The 17,919-nt window shown below is 45.0% G+C and overlaps 1 protein-coding gene across 1 annotated transcript; it reads left to right on the top strand.

Annotated features, from left to right (window-relative positions):
* The first annotated feature begins 13,084 nt into the window (after positions 1 to 13,084).
* Positions 13,085 to 17,558, top strand: KCNK18 (potassium two pore domain channel subfamily K member 18). The gene is made up of 3 exons (XM_030951663.1): positions 13,085 to 13,301; positions 14,354 to 14,497; positions 16,753 to 17,558. Exons 1-3 carry the CDS (start codon positions 13,085 to 13,087, stop codon positions 17,556 to 17,558), a joined length of 1,167 nt encoding a protein of 388 aa, XP_030807523.1.
* The last annotated feature ends 361 nt before the right edge of the window (positions 17,559 to 17,919 follow it).

Raw genomic sequence — 17,919 nt, forward strand, 5'->3', positions numbered from 1 at the left:
ACATGCACACTAAGGGTGGGAGAAGGAGGCTGTTCCAGAAGGCATGAAGCCAAGGGATCCAGCAGAAGGTCAAGAAGAACACTTGCCCCAGCAAGCCCTCACTCCCAGCAATGAGGGTACCATGCTTGACTGGGGAAGTAGATTTGCTGCCTCATTCCTTGTAGTAGAAACAGCCCCCTCGTCTCTTCCCTGGCAGAGCTCCTGGGCTCAATAATTCTGTTCCCATTAGTCACAACCATCTGAGAAGCGAAAAGTTTCCTTCACACCTTCATGGGGGCACTGTCAAGATCCAGTGACAGCTTGGATGAGATGGAACCCTCTTGTCCCCACCCAGAAGGACACAAAGATGCAAGCAGAGCCACAGGCAGGTCTTTCCCATGCATTGAAGACTGTGCCCTCTTAGCTGACCCATCTGGGGGGATGCTGTTTTCAAGAAAACAGCACTTTTCCTCCCAGCAGGGAGCACCACCCTGCTTTGCCCATTTCAGCATGGAAATATGTATGTGTGTGACACCAACCCCCATTCCATCCCCATCCCAATTGCTGGAATGTTGTCATGTCTTTCAATCCTTTTACCCCTTGCTCCTCACTTGCCCAGGCCAAGACTGTAAGCTCAGGTGCTGTTTCAAGGAGAGGAAACAGGCTTTACCTTCCACACCCACCACCTGTACCCCAGTGACTTTCCCTGTGGGGCCCATGGATCAATGGGAAGAGTGGTTAGTACCTGCTGGAGCTGTCCATTGTTTGGATGCCTGTATCCCAAATTCCTGTCAAAGTGCTCACGGGCAGAGACCTTAGCAGAAAATCTCTAGGAGGTCTTCCCTCCAGGAAGGGCAGCTCCCTCCGTCCTCCCCTAGCGATTCTGAGTGACAAGGATGAAAGGAGAAATTGGGTTAATTCCCCAACACCACCTGTCAAAACATCCACAACCTCTTCCTAGCCCTTCCCACTGCTGTGAAATGATGATGCTTCACTGCCTGGAGCTGTGTCTGGCTCAGGGAGGAGCTCTCCAAGACTTAGTGGCAATCCTGGGTGTGCACCTGGTGATTTCCATGCCCAGCAGTCAAGCCACAGGTGGCCATCTCAGCAGGCCAGGGACAAGCCTGGATAGAAGCCTCTGCTGGGTGCTTGTGAGCACACAAGGGGCTGGAGCTTAAAAGAAGACTTGGAAGAAAAAATAAGGTTGTGATGGAAGTGTAGTTTATGGACTCAGGCAAACACCCATGATGGTAGTTTCTTACTACCATCTTCTCTTCTCTTACAGGTGAGGGAGGATGCTGCAGGTACACTCACAGCTCAGAGCTGTGGAGACTTCTCAGCCACACAAAATGCAGCAGTTCCTGGGAAACACTGCTTGTTTGGGCTTGGGCATCTCTGTTTTCCCTGCATTTAACATTCAGACAGAAGAAAGAAAAGGGCTTGGAAGGGCAGAAAACATTACAAGAAAAGAAGAAAAGGAACTAGAAGAATTGTCAGTGTGAGAGGGAATGGTTAAGGTGCCATTCCTGGAAGACCTTGTGTAACTTCCCAAAGCAGAGAAACGAAACCCAACTGCCCTTCCCCTCCTCCCAAAACACCTGGGAATCTTCACCAATGTAACTTAACAGAAGATTTCATCCTGACCCCAGCCCTGCTGAGTCCACAGGTACCAAGACATTATGTGCTTTGCTTATGGCTCTTCCTGATGTTAAGCATTCATTCCTAAACTTATCCAAGGGAATACAGTGAGGAAAAAAGAGCTTGATCACAAGCAAGCTAAGCTCCACCTGCACCATTAGGCACACCAGTGTTTTTTGCTAAGCATCAACAGGTTAAGAAATAAAATGCAGGCTTTAGAAAACTGTATTTAGATTTACAAACAACATTGTAACTGGATCAACAGGCTATAATTAGAATTTAATAATCCAAATGGAGGAGTAATATGCCCGCTGCTTGAAAAATTGGAGCCTTTCTTTTGCAGTTCTGAATATTCAGCTCTGCAGATTGGACTCCAACTTGCTTGACACAATTACTGTCCTAGTGAGGTGAACACGTTACAAATAAGAACAATAAGATCAACAATAGTTTAAGTCTAATACCATAAACAAAGGAAATAATCAGAACACCTCTTGCCCCAGTGCAATCTGCACAACGGGGATGGCAAATTAGCATGGTTATTAGAAAAAATACACAGGAAATGTTATATTTTATGGACTTTTGGAAAGGCTTTAAGGCTGAAAAATATGTTTCAGGCCATCCCATCAGGTGCATTGATGACTTTCAGATTCAGTCTTTGCATTTACTTCTAAAGCCTACATGGGCCAGGGGTGACACAGCACAATTGATGAATGGGGCAAAAAAAGACCTGTGTAAGCCAGATTCCCCTCACATCACACTCAAAGTATTTACCCTGAGGTGTGTAATTAAGCAAAGGTTAATCCAAGAGACTCAACATATGTGTGACAAGATGGAGACAGTCCCCAGCCTGTGTTGGTGTCACAGCAGCCTCTGGCAGGACTCAGGCACAAAGCAGACCCCTGGCCAAGCTCCTGCCAGGGACTGACTGCTCAGTGCTGCAGCTCAGGCCAGTGTTCAGTCCCAGATACTTAAAGGAGACCTCCCCTCTCATTTTGGTTGCTAAGAAGGCATCAGAAGTGATCACCCACCTGGCTTGAGGTAGGACTTCTTTCCAGCCATTGGCCAAGCTGGCATAAGGCAGAACTGCTTCCAAAGAGAGATGCTGTGCTGCTGCCATCTGTGGCACCCGTGGTTTCCTGAGTGCATCTGGGATCTCTGCTGAATGAAATGTGAATGAAACAATGGCTCAAGGGAAAGGGAGTCCAAGCAGCTCTGATCCCTGGGCAAAGAGGAGGGACTGCAGAAAGGAAAGTGTTACTTAGAAAAAGCTTTTCTCCTCCACAGTTTTTACCACAATAACAGATATATTTTCCCATTAGGTTGAGAATCCTGTTTTAAAACTCATGCCAAAATCCCAAGAGTAGTCCATTAAATATTACATCCATGTGACAATAAACCATGCATTATTAACTTTCATTTTACATGGTTTCATTTCCATAGGGCAGGAATAATCAGAAAAGGGATTTGGCCCAGAAGGTGATTGGAAGGATACCCTAAGTCAAAAATTCAGTTGAGAGGATGAGATCAGATAATCTCTAATGAGACCCTTGTCAGAAAGGATATATATTCTCTAGTCTATTTTAAAATGGTTACTTGATTTCTTTACATGCCCTGCCTAATATTTGTCTTCTTGTAAGGGCTTGATGTTTGGCAAGAAAGTAATGACATTGTGGAGTGTTTAAAGAGACTTCCAGGTGAAAAATTATGCATATCCAGTGAGCTAGAGGTGACTAAACCAGACATAGCATGAGGATGAATGTTGGCTCTGAGCCCTTCAGGTGTGTCAGGAACACCCAGATTATCCCTGGGTGCTGGTATGAGCCCTCAGTCTGCTGGGCTGGCTTGAAGATGTGTAAAAATCAGCTGATTCCTGAAGGTCCAGGAGCTGTCACTTTGGCTGGGGCTGTGGGAGCTGGAGGGAACCACCTGAGTATGTTTAGCTGCTGCCTCCTGGGGCAGCAAGGAATGCACCAGTTCTCCTGCATCTTTTGGGACAGCCATGCTCCAATTTAGAGACCTTGTAATGCAGATTCCTTGGATCTCATCATCACTGCATGTGCAGAGCTGAAACTTTTCCCTCACAGATGAACCAGGGTTCCACTCTTGTGTGCCCAGGCAAGACTGGAGCAGCAGCATGAGAGGAGAGGTTCTCTGTCCCTGGCACCAGTGCAGGGCTCTGTGTGACAGTGAGGCAGCCTAGGGGAATGCCCTGTGTGACAGTGGGGACATCTGGAGAGGAGGATGAGAAAGGAGATGCTCTTAAGCCTGGCAAGGGAGGCAGAGCTTGTAGGCTCTCATGATGTCTCTGTTCGCCTTTCATCTCATACTGGTTTAGAGATGAGGCAGGAGTGAGTGAGATCCAGGTGAGATTCAGGGGAGGGTTAATGTTATAACAAACTCCAGGTTTTTATGGTTAAAATGGCATTCCTCAACCTAGCTGGATGGCAGCAGGCTATTCCCCATAGCTATACTTGCAAAACTCTGGGGATTTCCTTTCTTACTCTCCTCCCATTGCCTGCAAAACCAGGGGCTGCTCTTTGGTGTGCTGCAAACAAGAGTCCCAAGAAAAGGAGCCAGGGTGCCCAGGAGAGCAATGGTTAGGACACAAATGGCACAGTGTCTCCAATGTATCTCACAATAACCAGGCAGCTGTCTGTCCTCTTGTTTCAGATTGCAGCAGCTGGAAATGGACTGAAGAACATCCATGTGGTCAACTGACCCAGCACTGACAGATCTTTCAGTGGTAATCCATAAAACAGTGTGTAAGGGAGGTCACAAGTGATTATGGTTATGTTTGTGTGTATTTGGTGTCAAGAATTCACCAGCATATTCATGAGAGTGCACTGACAGCACAGAATCTTAAAATCATAAAATGGCCTGGTGTTGGAATGGACCTTAAAGACCAGCAAGTTTCAAAACCCTGGCATGGACAGGGACATCCTTCACTACACCAGGCTGCTCAGAGCTCCATCCTTGAACTCTTCCCAGGATGAGGCATCCACAACTTTCCTGGAAAACCTGTTCAGGTGCATCACCACCCACACAGCAGCAATTTCCCCACACACATTTAATCCAAACCTACTCTCTTGCAGTTTGGAGCCGCACTGCCTCACCCTTTCACTCTATGCTCTTGCAAAAAATCCCTCTCCATCCCTCTTGCGTTTCCTGACTCGCTTTCCAAATGAGTTTGGACCACGGCTGCAGAGGCTGAGCAGGCTGCCGGAGGTGCTGGGTGTCCTGGGCCCTCCTGGGCCTATCCCAGACCCTTTGGAGCTGCCGGAGGTGCTGGGTGTCCCTGGGTACTCCTGTCCCAGACCCTTTGGAGCTGCCAGAGATGTTGGGTGTCCCTGGTTGCTCCCGGAGGCTGTCCCAGACCCTTTGGAGCTGCCGGGTGTCCCTGAGCCCTCCTGTCCCAGACCCTCTGGAGCTGCCGGAGGTGCTGGGTGTCCTGGGCCCTCCTGGGCCTATCCCAGACCCTTTGGAGCTGCCAGAGGTGCTGGGTGTCCCTGGGTGCTCCTGAAGGCTGTCCCAGACCCTTTGGAGCTGCTGGAGGTGCTGGGTGTCCCCGGGCCCTCCCGTCCCAGATCCTTTGGCGCTGCCGGGTGTCCCTGGGCCCTCCCGTCCCACACCCTTTGGAGCTGCTGGGTGTCCCTGGGCCCTCCCGTCCCACACCCTTTGGAGCTGCTGGGTGTCCCCGGGCCCTCCCGTCCCAGATCCTTTGGCGCTGCCGGGTGTCCCTGGGCCCTCCCGTCCCAGACCCTTTGGCGCTGCCGGGTGTCCCTGGGCCCTCCCGTCCCACACCCTTTGGCGCTGCCGGGTGTCCCTGGGCCCTCCTGTCCCAGACCCTTTGGCGCTGCCGGGTGTCCCCGGGCCCTCCTGTCCCGGACCCTCTGGAGCTGCCCGGCTCCCGGCGCTGCTCGCTCGGCCCGCGGGCTTCGAGCTCTCTCTGGCGGCAGCACGGCGGAACAGGCGGCCGGGCCCGGGCCCCTCCATCCCTCCGCCCTCCTTCTCCTGTTCCCTTGGCCAATTCCAGCCTTTCTCCAGGGAAACACTGCTGAAGGTGGATAACGGGCACCCCGCACATGTTTTCCGCCCCTCGATGAACTCCTGTTTCTTTCAAGGGCTTGGAAATGATCTCCTTGTCACAGAAATATCGGCTCAGGAAGTCCATGAACTGCAAATTGCTTGAGGGTAGGAGGCTATTCTGGGAAATGCCACTGCAACTTGCCTTGCACTGCCGCCCTTTCCCGGGCAGCTGCTGCTGGAGGCGGAGGTGAGGGGCAGTAGTGGGTCCTGCTCCTCCTGTTCCATCCTCCTGTGCCAGGGCAGAGGGCACTGGCAGACATTTGGGTCTTTGTGAGTCACTTTGCAACAGGATTCTCCGAAAAGAGATTTTTTTTTTGGCCAAGGTGCAATCATAGAACGGTTTGTGTTCAAAAGGACCTTAAGATCATCTGCTTGTGACTTCCCTGCCATGCGGAGGGACACCTTCCACTAGACCAGGTTGCTCAAAGCCACATCCAGCCTGGTCTTGAACACTTCAATGGGTGGAGCATCCACAGCCTGTTTCAGTGCCTAACTACCCTCAGAGTAAAAAAAATCACCCTAATATATGACCTAAACTCACCCTTCTTCAGCTTGAAGTCATTCTCCTTTATGCTATTTCTTTATGCTATCTTCACACAGGAGTTTTTGGCCTGCTTACCCATCCCTCTGGCTATGCCACAACTCACCCCCTTTTGGGATCCAGAAGAACTGTGTGCAGAAATCTTCTATAACCCAAGAAAGCTAGAATGTCTACAATGGCTTATTAAAAAAAAAAGAAGAAGAAGAAGGAGAAGAAAAGCTAATTCTGCTTTCATATCCATTAACTGTGTTGCATGAGTTTAAAAGAAAACAGAATCTGGCCAAATTCTGCTACAATTCAGCTATATAAAGGCATTAAGTTGAATGCTTAATTGGTGTAAATGGCACATTTCTGCTATTAGTGTTGGACTGCAGACAGCCTCAGTTTCAAATTAATGAACAAAAATTCTGGTCATTTCAGAAGGGAGAGAATGATTCAAATCTACAAAAGGCACTTCCCAAGATACTTTTGCTTATGTAAACATCTGACTGCAAGGAAGAAGAAGGGTTCTATGTACTGTTGGAACAAAATTTCAGTTACTGAAGCAGTTACTGTGTGTTTCCAGCTGAGACCTGCAACATGTTCAAATGAGATGATGGGGTTTGTGCCCTTGCTCTGTGCTGTGCCTTCTCAGCCAGAGAAGCTGATCTGCAAATGTGATGTGGGTCTGTTTGGGGCAAGCATTTCACACAGCTGCTAAGGATGGCCTTCTAACAAATTATTCAGCATGGTGATCAGATATTTCCTCTGGAAAGAAAGAAAAAGGAAGTCATGGCACAGAGTCTCAGAAATCCTGGCAGGTTTGGTGTGACACCCAACAGCTGAAGTGAGCTGATGCCATGGGACTGTTGGGTAGAGATAAGAGCTGAGTAACAACTCTTGAAGAATGTGCAAGAGGACAGCAGTTCAGCTACCACTGCAGTTCTCCTTCCATTAGCAGTTAGGCTGAAGAATGAGGAAACACAGCAGGGTCCATAAGGCATCTTGTCAAGAGTCTTCATCTTGCTCCATGCTGATGACTGCTGGCAGCTCCAGTGTTTGGGGACCCTTGTTTTCCAGACAGACCTCTGGATGTGGACACACCCTTTGGCTGAGATCTGGCTGCTGTGCTCCATCCCCCTTTCCCTCTTGTTGTTGATGGAGCAAAGGTTCTTGGTACTCCTCTGTGTGTGAACAACCTTCAGGGCTCATCTGAAATCTCCTGTATCTCTCAACTGCTCAACATTTAATTTCTGATGTGTTTCTGATGTCCTTTTGTTTAGACAAAATGACAAATCCCTGAAAGCTGTACCCTAAAGCCTCATCTCTCTGAATAAGATGCAACCAGCTGTCTTTGGCTGCCTGGCAGGATTCAAACATTAACCCTCGCTGAACTTCCATTCATCCCACAGCTGAGCTGCCCCACCCTCACATCTCAAATTCACAAGTGAGCCTGGAGAAGGCCAGTGCCATTTAGAAGGCTTTTCCCAGCAGCCTGAGCAGCAGCAGCAGTCTGGGTGCCAGGCAGTGTCGGGAAGAGCCCTGGGCAAATCCACAGGGTTCATTGCGCTTGGAGCCTGGGGCCCAGATGGCTCATTTAGAAGTGTTAAAGGATTTTTCCTTGTGGAGAAAGATATAAGAAGAGACTTCATTCCACATGCAATTTTTGTAAGATGTTCCTCAGAAAAGATGGGCAGTTTTGCATGCATTTTTTCCCCAACCCAAAATATTTTGCAGGACGAGCCTTCATAGTGTGGCCTTACTCATCAACCCAGGCAGGATCACATCCTTGAGGAATTATGTCTTAAACTAATTACATAGGTGAAGCTACAAGGGCTCACAACCTGAAAGACTGTCCCCCCACTAAGGTGGCAAAATGTGGTTTACTGATTCACTAAAAAGCATCTAAGTGCTATTCCCATGAGAGCTAAAACATTTAAAGGGCCACCATTACAAAGGGTGAGCAATTAATGGTTTATTAATGGGTGGGACAGGATTTGAAAAGTTCATGTATTCCTCCTCAGAGCTAAAGGAAAACAGCAGAATTGAAAGAAATTTGAAGACAAGTGTCCACTCAATGTTGTCCCAAGGCACACCCATCTGTGAAAGTGTCTTCCACCCCTCAAATCCACAATGACTAATGAGTGCTAGGATAATGGAGTTAAAACTCTTCAAAGATTACTTTACGCAAAAGGGGTAGAGAAATTGCTTAGTGTCATTAGGAAAATTGGGATAAAAACAAGTGATGGAAAATGTAGCCTGACACTCAAGAAACTCTGAGCCACTGACATGAAATTATGCCCAGTCTGATTGCCAGGGAGGGGAGACAGAAAGAGGTGTCTGATTGTGGGCATCTCACAGACTCCTGCCTGTGGTTTATAAAGTGCCATGGATAACTGAGGGTGGAAAATACTGTAAGCAGGATACTCTGGGGATTTACAGTCCTTAATGATCTCAGACCTCTTCCAGATACACATTTGACCTCAATGTTATCTGTAATACTTGGCCAATACTGCAGCCTGCAAAGGAAGACTTTTTATCTGTGTTCTCTTTGACTGAACTTGTATGTGACATTGGAAATAAGATAATTAAAAGATTTTTTTTCTGTTAGTATTTTGTATGCTGAGACTTGAGAGGGTCTGTGCCTGTCACAGAGACAGTCTCACATGAATGCTGGTGGACATTTGTGGCTAAAAGTTTGTTATTATATTTGGGGTTTAAGATTCCCCTCTTTCCACCTGCTTATATACATATAATGCCACATTAATAGTAATAAAAAATGAGCATTTTTAAGAGCAAAGTGGACTTGTCATCTTGAATCTATGTGGGTTTTATGCCAGTTCAAAGAAGTGCAGAATTGCAAATAAATGCAGTGTTGACATGAATCATGATGCTTAGCTTTCATGCAGCATATAATCTCACATACTCTAATGTTAATTAAATTCCTAAGAAGCAGCTTTCTGATCTCTCTACAGGGAGCTTGTTTGCCTTGAAATGAACTACTGTGCTGAGATAGTCTCCACTATACCAGCATTACGTTCACTACATTAACTCAGTAAAGACTTGGCATAAGACTTGTGGCTGAACCTCAGTAATCCCCTTTGCTTATCTGGAAACCCAGGGCTCCTGCACTGTGAGGTCTGGTGCTGGTGACTCGAGGTGACACCAACCTCTCTGCTTGTTCCAGCGCCCTGAAATGGTGCCACAGCACTCACAGGAGTCATGCAAAGCAATGAACAGTGACATGGCTTTGTTTGCAAAGCCATCCCCACCCTGACTGAGAATTGTTGCCCACTATCCACCAGTGTTTGGTTTTGCTGGTGGCCCTTTAGAAAGGGTCTGGAAGAGTGTTGTCTGTCTGGAGCAGCTTCCCCTCCCAGCCCCAAGTGTATTCTGACTTGCCACATGTTTCAGAGAGCAGCAGGAGCAGAAGTGGCTGACACAGAGCTCTGCTGTGTTGGAAACCTCAGCCTTGCAGCAGCCAAACCCTCCAGATGAGCTGCACCCCTGGCTACTGGGTGAAGCTCTGGGAGAAAGAAGATGTTACCAGTTCCAGAGGGAAAAAAGCTAATATTTCCTCATTCTGGGGGCAGCTTGGCTCCTTCCAGGCTGTTGTGGTTGCTCAGGTTTGGGGAAGAGGAAGGCAAGGTGAAGTCTTTCTGCCCAGGCAATGATTTGGAGATCAAGGGGCTGGTTAGCTTGTGAGTGACCAAAGACTGGTCCTGTGTTTAGTTACACCTCCCATTACAGGTGTTTCCTGACTATGTGACTTCATCCCTCTTGAAAAGAAAGAGGAGGAACAGAAACTAAAACCCAAGCCTTGGTTGGTCCTGGGGCATATTGAGGGTGTTTTTCTCTGGTAAATTAAATTATGGCACCATTTGCTTGGCTTTGGTGTGAACGAAGAATGAAATAGGAATTTCTCCTATTCAGGGTGAGAGTCCTGGACATCTTTGAATCCACTTAGCATTCTATGTAGTGTCAGGATGTTAGTCCTGAGTGCTCTCAAATATTCCCAGAGGTTACAAGCTCAAGCACTTGACTCAAGCAAAAGCTGAGACTTTTAAAGATGGATACAAAGAAAACTACACCTTCCCTGGGGTATCCAACACACCCTCCACTGCCAGTTTGTGCATTTCTCTCTCCATCCCAGCAGTGTGAAGTGTAAGGACTAAGAATGGGAGGTGTCAGGGGAATTCATATTCCAGGGCAATATGGAATGTGGGGTTGTGAGGAGAAAAATATTTGCAGAGTGCCTTAAAAGCTGGCATGGCTCATCTGGCAGGGTGTATTTGCTCTGCTCAAGTGTCTTGTGTCTGTGCTGGGGCTGGGCTTGGGCCAACACTGCTCCTGGGCTGAAATCCCACAGGGAGAGGCCTCGAGGAGCCCCAGAGCTGGGAGGGAGTGGGATAACCATTGTGGGTGGGAGGTGGGAGGAGTCCTTTGAAAGTGCTGAGGGCACTAAAAGTGAAACTTCACTGACACCACCCACCCAGCTGGCCTCAAGTGGTGTGTCCTTAGGTCTTGGGGTCAAATCTAGTGCTCACACAGCCCTGAGATTGCTTTCCTAGTGCAGCTACTGCTGCCACTCATTTTTGCTGTTTTGAGGTGCTTGGAGGTGATATCACCACTATACCAAAACATTCATTTTCTGGGGGAAGCTAATCTTAATGCATTCTGGAAATACTTTCCAGGGGCCTATAGTGGGGCAATGGATCAAATCTTCCATGATCCTTGCTAAGATTCAACCTGGAATGGAATGTTTTTAATTCTCCTTGTCATGAAGTGCTGCCAGGCTGAGGTCTCTGTCCTCTATTAAACCATATTCCCATCAGAACCAATGCCAGGTGTAAATAAAAGCAAACCTTTTAATCCATTGCCATCTATTTTTAAAAAGCACTGTCATCCTTCAGGTCACTTTGATTTTCTCTTAAAAAGGATGACATTACACTCTTTGTCAGTACAGAATGGTGTTTCACAGAGCAGGTAACACAGCAGGTCTTTGGCAACATAGCAGATGACTTAATGCAGAGAGAGTTTTACTGATTATTGAAAAATGTTTCTCTCTGCCCAAACAAGGACCTTCTAGGTTTAACCTATGTAATTCAGAAATATCAGATAAAATAACAATTTCATTGTAAGTATATTTTTACTGGAATTATTTAACCTTGCAGCTGTGGTCTAAAACTTCCCTTTCAAGCAGCACCTTACAGAGCACTCACATTTGCCCTAATCAAAGAAATAGAAGTTGGGACAAATGCAGGTTTGCTGCCCATTAATGTGGATAGGAAATGTGTATTGCAAAAATCTCTCTCAATACAAGTACCAGTAACTCAATTTGGAATAACTTGTGGTTAGTGGGATTTGCTTTTAAGCAACTAAGTTCAAATATGTAATACAGCAATAGTGGAAAATGGTTTAGATTAAGCAAATAATGTAAAAATCATTTCTGGTTTTATTTTTATTAAATTTTCTCGTTGTCACAAGCTCAGAGCCTGATGCTGCAAATGGCTGAGAAGCTCCTGGGAATTGCTAAATACTTTGCAGTACCATGTGTAGGAGGAGGCTGAGAAGATTTTAAAGCACTTTGTGGAAAATATATTTATATCTGAGTTGCAGATGAAAAACTGTGCAGGACAAACTGTATCAGAATTACCATACTGGTCAGTGAAAACCTTTTTTAGAACATCAGTGTGAATATGTTGCCTCAGACAGGGGCTCATTGCCCAGCACCCTGTCTTATTTTTACAGCTGCAAGGTATGTTCTGATCAAATTTACTGAGAGTTTGACCTAGAATAAGTCACTGTAAGCATGTAGGATTTCTGTGTGGATGTGTGGACTTGCTCCATACACACAGCTCAGCAGGTCTTGGCTGCACAGGATTGTTCCAATTTTTAATGAAAGATGCCTGGAGATGAATTATTTAACACCTCTTTTTGTAGAGTCCAACTCCCCTTACTACCACTGCAAAAATTGCCAAGGGAAGTGATACTGCTTGTTGCTCCAACAAGTGTTTTAGAGCAAAGGATGTTGCTGCTCCTTTGTGTTTTAGAGTAAAGGATGAGAAGAAAGGCTTTATTTTTAAAGTTGGAAATAGTTTGCAAAGATCACTAACTCTGAACTGAATCTTGCAGTTCTGACTTACTAAGGTCAGTGGGAATTTCATAATTGCAGTTTCTATTTATATAGGAAGATTTTATTCATGTGAGAACTAGGAGAAACCTTCTCGACTATTTTTATTTTATTTTTTTCTCAGGAGAAAAAGAATTTAAAATTCAAAAGACCCTCTCTACAAAGTTTGAGTGATATAGAGGGATTCTGTAAGCTCTCTGAAAGGGAAATTAATTTTTCTCCGATCTGCCCAGGGGTTACAATTAGAGCCATCCCCTTCTTTTGATTAATTTTAAATTTTCCTGATTGTTTCTGGGAGAAATCTTTAAAGAACTCCATCCCTTAGAGTGCACATTTTCCCTTCTGGGAGCTGGAAGTGTTTCTGCTCTATCAATGGGAAGCTGCTGTTCAGGAGAAGGAACTTTAGGCACGAGTTGGCTCCAGTGGAAGCTGATAGGAGCTGGTGATCCATGTGCATTACAGTGCTGGCTGATCAATAATAATTCAGGGATAGAGTGGCATGGCATCAACTGAGAAGTATTTCAGGGCTTGTGCTGCTTTTCCATGGGGACTGTAGTGCAATCTTCACTTATAAAGACATGTGATCTGAAAGCCTGAGGCAGAACAATCCTTGTTTTCACAGGAGAAGCTTTTCTTGGCTGCAAAAGCTTTTACATCCTCATCTTCCTTTCTAAAAGCCGTGTCTTCTCCACAAAATTTTATATTAAAAAAAAAAAGACGAACTTAGGATGGCAACAACATCACAGCCTCTGCGAGGTAAAACAACATGCAAAAAAATATTTTGGGCAGTGTTTCCTCATGCCTGCTTCATTGTGTCTCTTGTCATCTATGCTTTTCTTGGGGCTCTCATGTTTTCCCACATTGAAAGTACCCGGAAGGTCACAGTAAGTGAAGAATACAGAACATTTCTGCAGAAGCTGATGTACCTCGTCAGAAAGTTACCAGGTATGTACTGGAATTTCAAAATGACTTAACTGCACAGGGAGCTATTCATTCTCTTGCTTTTTGAATGAGTTTTTTTGCTTTTTAATACATTCTTCAAAATACTAGCAGCCGACTCTGCAAAGAGGATTTTCCCTCTGCCTAGCGAATGACTGCTGTTTTCTTCCTTAGCTGTGATTTTTGACTGCAAGCTTCCCAGTCCTTGTGCTCCTGCCTGGAAAGAATTTTCTTGAGATGCCTGTGTTCTCCCTTTTTGCCCAGGTTCTTAATGAGCAGCTGAGATTCCTGTGGTATTTCCTTCAGTTTGCTGGGGCTGAATCCTCTCACTCAGAAAGTTTTTCCAGCTGTCTCTTCCCTGCTCTGAGCTTCCCTGCCAGCCCTCTGCTGATGGGATGCTCAGAGGGACACAGGTGCAGTTCTGCACTCCAGACCCTGTGATGCTGATTGGAGGGGTTAGAAGAGAAAAGAAGGGTTAGAAATCCTCCTGATTTGTGATAGGGCTTGTACATGGGCTTGGAGTTTCACTCAGGTAGCTGTGCTGACACAATGATCAGTTTTGGCAATTAAATAATGTAAATAATGTCCTTTCCAGCAAAGCTCAGCCTCGGGGAGGAAGAAGGTTTGCAGGATTCACAGCAGGGCACTGGGCAGTGACATCCAAGTGGTTCATATTGGTTCCCTGCTGTTGAGCCCACATTTCTTGGTGTCTTGGTGAAAAGAAGACTAATCTCCTGCGAAGTCCAAAATGAAACAGGACATTCAGGCTGGAAGCTGGTTACTCAGTCATCTTGTCCTGCTTCTTTATATTTATGTTTATTTTTTCCCTGTACTTTTATTCACCAAAGCCACTCAACCCACCTGATTTTTTCAGAGGTGGGGGTGAGGGGCTTGAAAGGGGAGGGTGAGAAGGTGAATGTTTTTATCTTTTAAGAGAATATGAGCAAATCCTCAGCTGCAGTGTATTTCACTGGGGTAGCAGGCAGGCTGCTCCCTGAGTGGTGGTCTGCAAACACTCACTGTGCCTCCTGCTGTGACTGTGACAGATAACTGGACAGATAACGTGACAGAAAACGAGGCGTTTAACCACAACATCCGTGAGCTTTTCAACACAGCTGACCCAGTCTGGTTTATCAATCCAGTAGAAAGATGGAATTTCTTTGGGTCTCTCTTTTTTTGCTGCACAGTATTCACAACTGTGGGTAAGTACAGAGGTAAAGTAACACTCTTCAGAATAAATTCCTGTTGCTGCTTTCTCTAATGAATTTCTTCCAGAGAATTAAAACCACCCTAAACAAACAAACAAACAAACAAACAAACAAACAAACAAACCCTAACAAACAAACAAACAAACAAACAAGCAAACCCACCTCTTCTAAACCCAAAGCCCAAATCCCCTTGAAATTTTCCCCTGAGTATTGCTGATGAGTCTGCAAGTGGCTCTGCAAACACAGACTGCAGAGACATAGCTGAGTCACAGAAACAAGTCACAATTTTGTAATTAGTGATGGCACACACTAATTAACTGCATCATTACACATATACTATAATATGTATTCATATATGATGTTCACAGAGCTATTGAACTAAAAAGAAATCTCCATTTTTCACTCAAACCTTATCCTTCCCACTGTTGTGTGTCCTCTTGGGTAATGTTTTCTTCTCTGGAAAAGGTAATTCATAATGCATATATTGTTTTTCAATTGCTTCTCAGTTACTTATGTCTAATTCAGCTTTGTTAATCCGTGGTTCTGTAATTAACCACCGTGTTCACATTTCTCTGGGTTAACACATGATAGTGTTTAAGTCACACCTTTGAAATCTTTCAGTCTGACTTCATATTTCAAAGGAGGACCTGGACCAAATAGAAACATCTGCTCTGATTTTGGCTCCCTCTGCATTGCTAAATACAACTCCTCATGCTCATTCCCAAAGCTACTTTTATCCCTTTGTTAATCTTTCTCAAATGCTGGCAAGTACAGGCACTGTCTATCCAAATTTGTCATAATCAAAGCTGGATGGGAAATATTCCCACAGCATTGTATCAAATTGCAAAGACATTTCTCCACTGCAGTAGGATGTGCTCAAGATCTCAGCATGGGGATGCATCAGAGAAAAACTGAACCTTGAAAAAGAGATTTTCCTACACAAGGAACAGTGTGAGAGCTTACCCAGAACCCTTGTGTGTGTGTCACAGCTCAAACCTCACACTCTCATCTCTTGGGTGACTGCTCAAACTCAGCTTCTTGCAGTTTAAAGACAGAAGTCTGGGTGGCCAGAGACACACTGGGGATGAGACCAAAATCCTCAGCCCTGTGAATATTTCCTGGAGCAAACACAGCAGCCAAGAACTTTCGAAAGGGGATGTTTTATCAGAAAGTTTTGATTTCAGCAAGCTGATGAAAAGGCATATTGTGGGAAATGTCTTCCCTGGGCGTATTTACCCACCTCCATTAACATGGGACTTGACAAATGTCCCCATACACACCGACCCAACATTTATTTCTAAGCTGCCAGTACTTTTTGCCTTCGTAGCACTGAGTATTAATGCATCTTCCTCAGTTTTAGGAACAGTAGAAAGCCTGGAATATTTGCTGCTTATAGATGGAATAGGTGGCTATTTCTATTGCATCGGATTTGTTATTTGCAGTATCAGGAACTGATAAATCACCTTGGGATAGAATCAAATTATCTACCTTGAATTTTCTGGGAGAATTGAGGCATCTAGTCTGAATTTTGATGGTCTGAACTGCCATCTCTTCAATGCCTGGGGAGGCTGCCTAGTGGCTCAGCTAGGATAGATTTCTGGATATCTAAATTTAATCTCAGGATAACTTTTAAGCCTGGAAAATGCAGAAGGTATTTTTAGTGCACAGAAAACAATTTAAAAAAGAATAAATAAGATCACTCTGTTCAATAATGACAATAATCTTTCTCAAGTGCTTTGAGAGTAAAGATTAGCATTGCCAGTTAGCCTGTGGGGAAGAGAGTGACCAAGAATAAATGGTATTTCAGTGCCTCACAGCAAAGCAGGGACTGAGGCTGGGTTCAGGCCAAAGGCTGTGGCAGCCACAAGTGAAAACATGCATGGATGAAGAAAATGAGGGAAACCATACCTCAGCATATGAGCTGATAGTCTGACAAGCTAAGTATTTGGCCTAGAAGCTTATATAGGAAAAAGCAGGGTTTTTGTAGGGAGAGAAGGAATATTCAATGTCTTCTGAAGGATGAAGAGAAAAATGGTTGATAAAATTTAATACAGTTACTATAATACCAAATTTTCTCCCACTATAATGGAAAAGCACTGATTTACAACTTGAGTTTCATATCCAATATGTTAGAGGAAGGAAATATAAATAGCCAAATTGGATTTAGAGTAAAGGCATATCTTCTGTTACCAGTTTATGTATCACATGTCTCTCTTTCCATTCTCTTCCCCTTCTTGTTCTTGTTCAAGGTTATGGTAATACCTATCCTGTGACACGGAGTGGGAAGTATCTCTGCATGTTGTATGCTTTATTTGGGATCCCCCTGATGTTCTTGGTCCTGACAGACATGGGAGACATCCTTGCAACTGTCTTATCCAAGTCCTACAACGAGTTCAGGAAGCTACAGTCAAAAATTCTTGCCTCTAAACTCTGTTCTGGATCCACATGTAGCGAAAGGAATGAACTGAAATCCAGGGCACAGTCTAAAATAGTTATCAACGAGCCCCTGACCATTATTGAAGTGCTGAGAAGTCAGTCAGGTGTGAAACCGGTCAAATATCGCAACGTGGAACTTTTTGAAATGTTAATTGCCAGGGAGAATGAAAACACACAACCAGCAAGAAATAAAACCATGGAGAGATGGAGTTCATGTCCTGAACTAGCCAGGGAAAAGACGGTGTCCAGAGTAATCGAGAATTTTGACAAAATAGGAAAAGAGTTAGAAAAATTAGATGTGCCCATTGTGTTGATGGTGCTTGTTATCTTTGTGTACATCTCCTGTGCTGCTGCTATTCTTCCAAACTGGGAAAAAAATATGGATTTCCAGGAAGCCTTTTATTTCTGCTTTATCACTTTGACCACTATTGGATTTGGAGATACAAAACTAGAACATCCCAAGTTTTTCTTGTTTTTTTCCCTCTACATTATAATTGGCATGGAAATTGTCTTCATTGCTTTTAAGCTGGGCCAAGACCGCTTAATTGTCCTGTATAAAAAGATGATTTCATTTTGTGCGGAGAAAAATATGCCATCAAAGAAGATATATCCAAAATAAGAGCAGTCATTTCTCCTTCACTTGTCAGCACTGGCCACTGCAATGACATGAAATTGTTTCTGTGCATTTCTGCCTTGGGCTGGCAGGTGCCATATTTTAATCTGATTTCCTCTGAGAAATGACTGTGAAATGGCTGAACACTTCTGGAGGCACTTGGAGAGGGCATCTCCAGGGAGTACTTTCCAAAGGGGTCCCTTCTCCTAAATAATCACAGATGCTGCCTGATGAAGCAGCTGAAGGCTCTCCCTGCCAGTTCTCCGCGACATATTTTGCGAAACTCTGACTTTCTGCAGCCTTTCTGTCCCCCCTCCCACTGCAAACAAATTCAGGAATTTTGTTTTCAGTACTTGTCCAAGCAAGG

Source organism: Camarhynchus parvulus, chromosome 6, assembly GCF_901933205.1.
Source record: "Camarhynchus parvulus chromosome 6, STF_HiC, whole genome shotgun sequence".
NCBI lineage: Eukaryota > Metazoa > Chordata > Aves > Passeriformes > Thraupidae > Camarhynchus > Camarhynchus parvulus.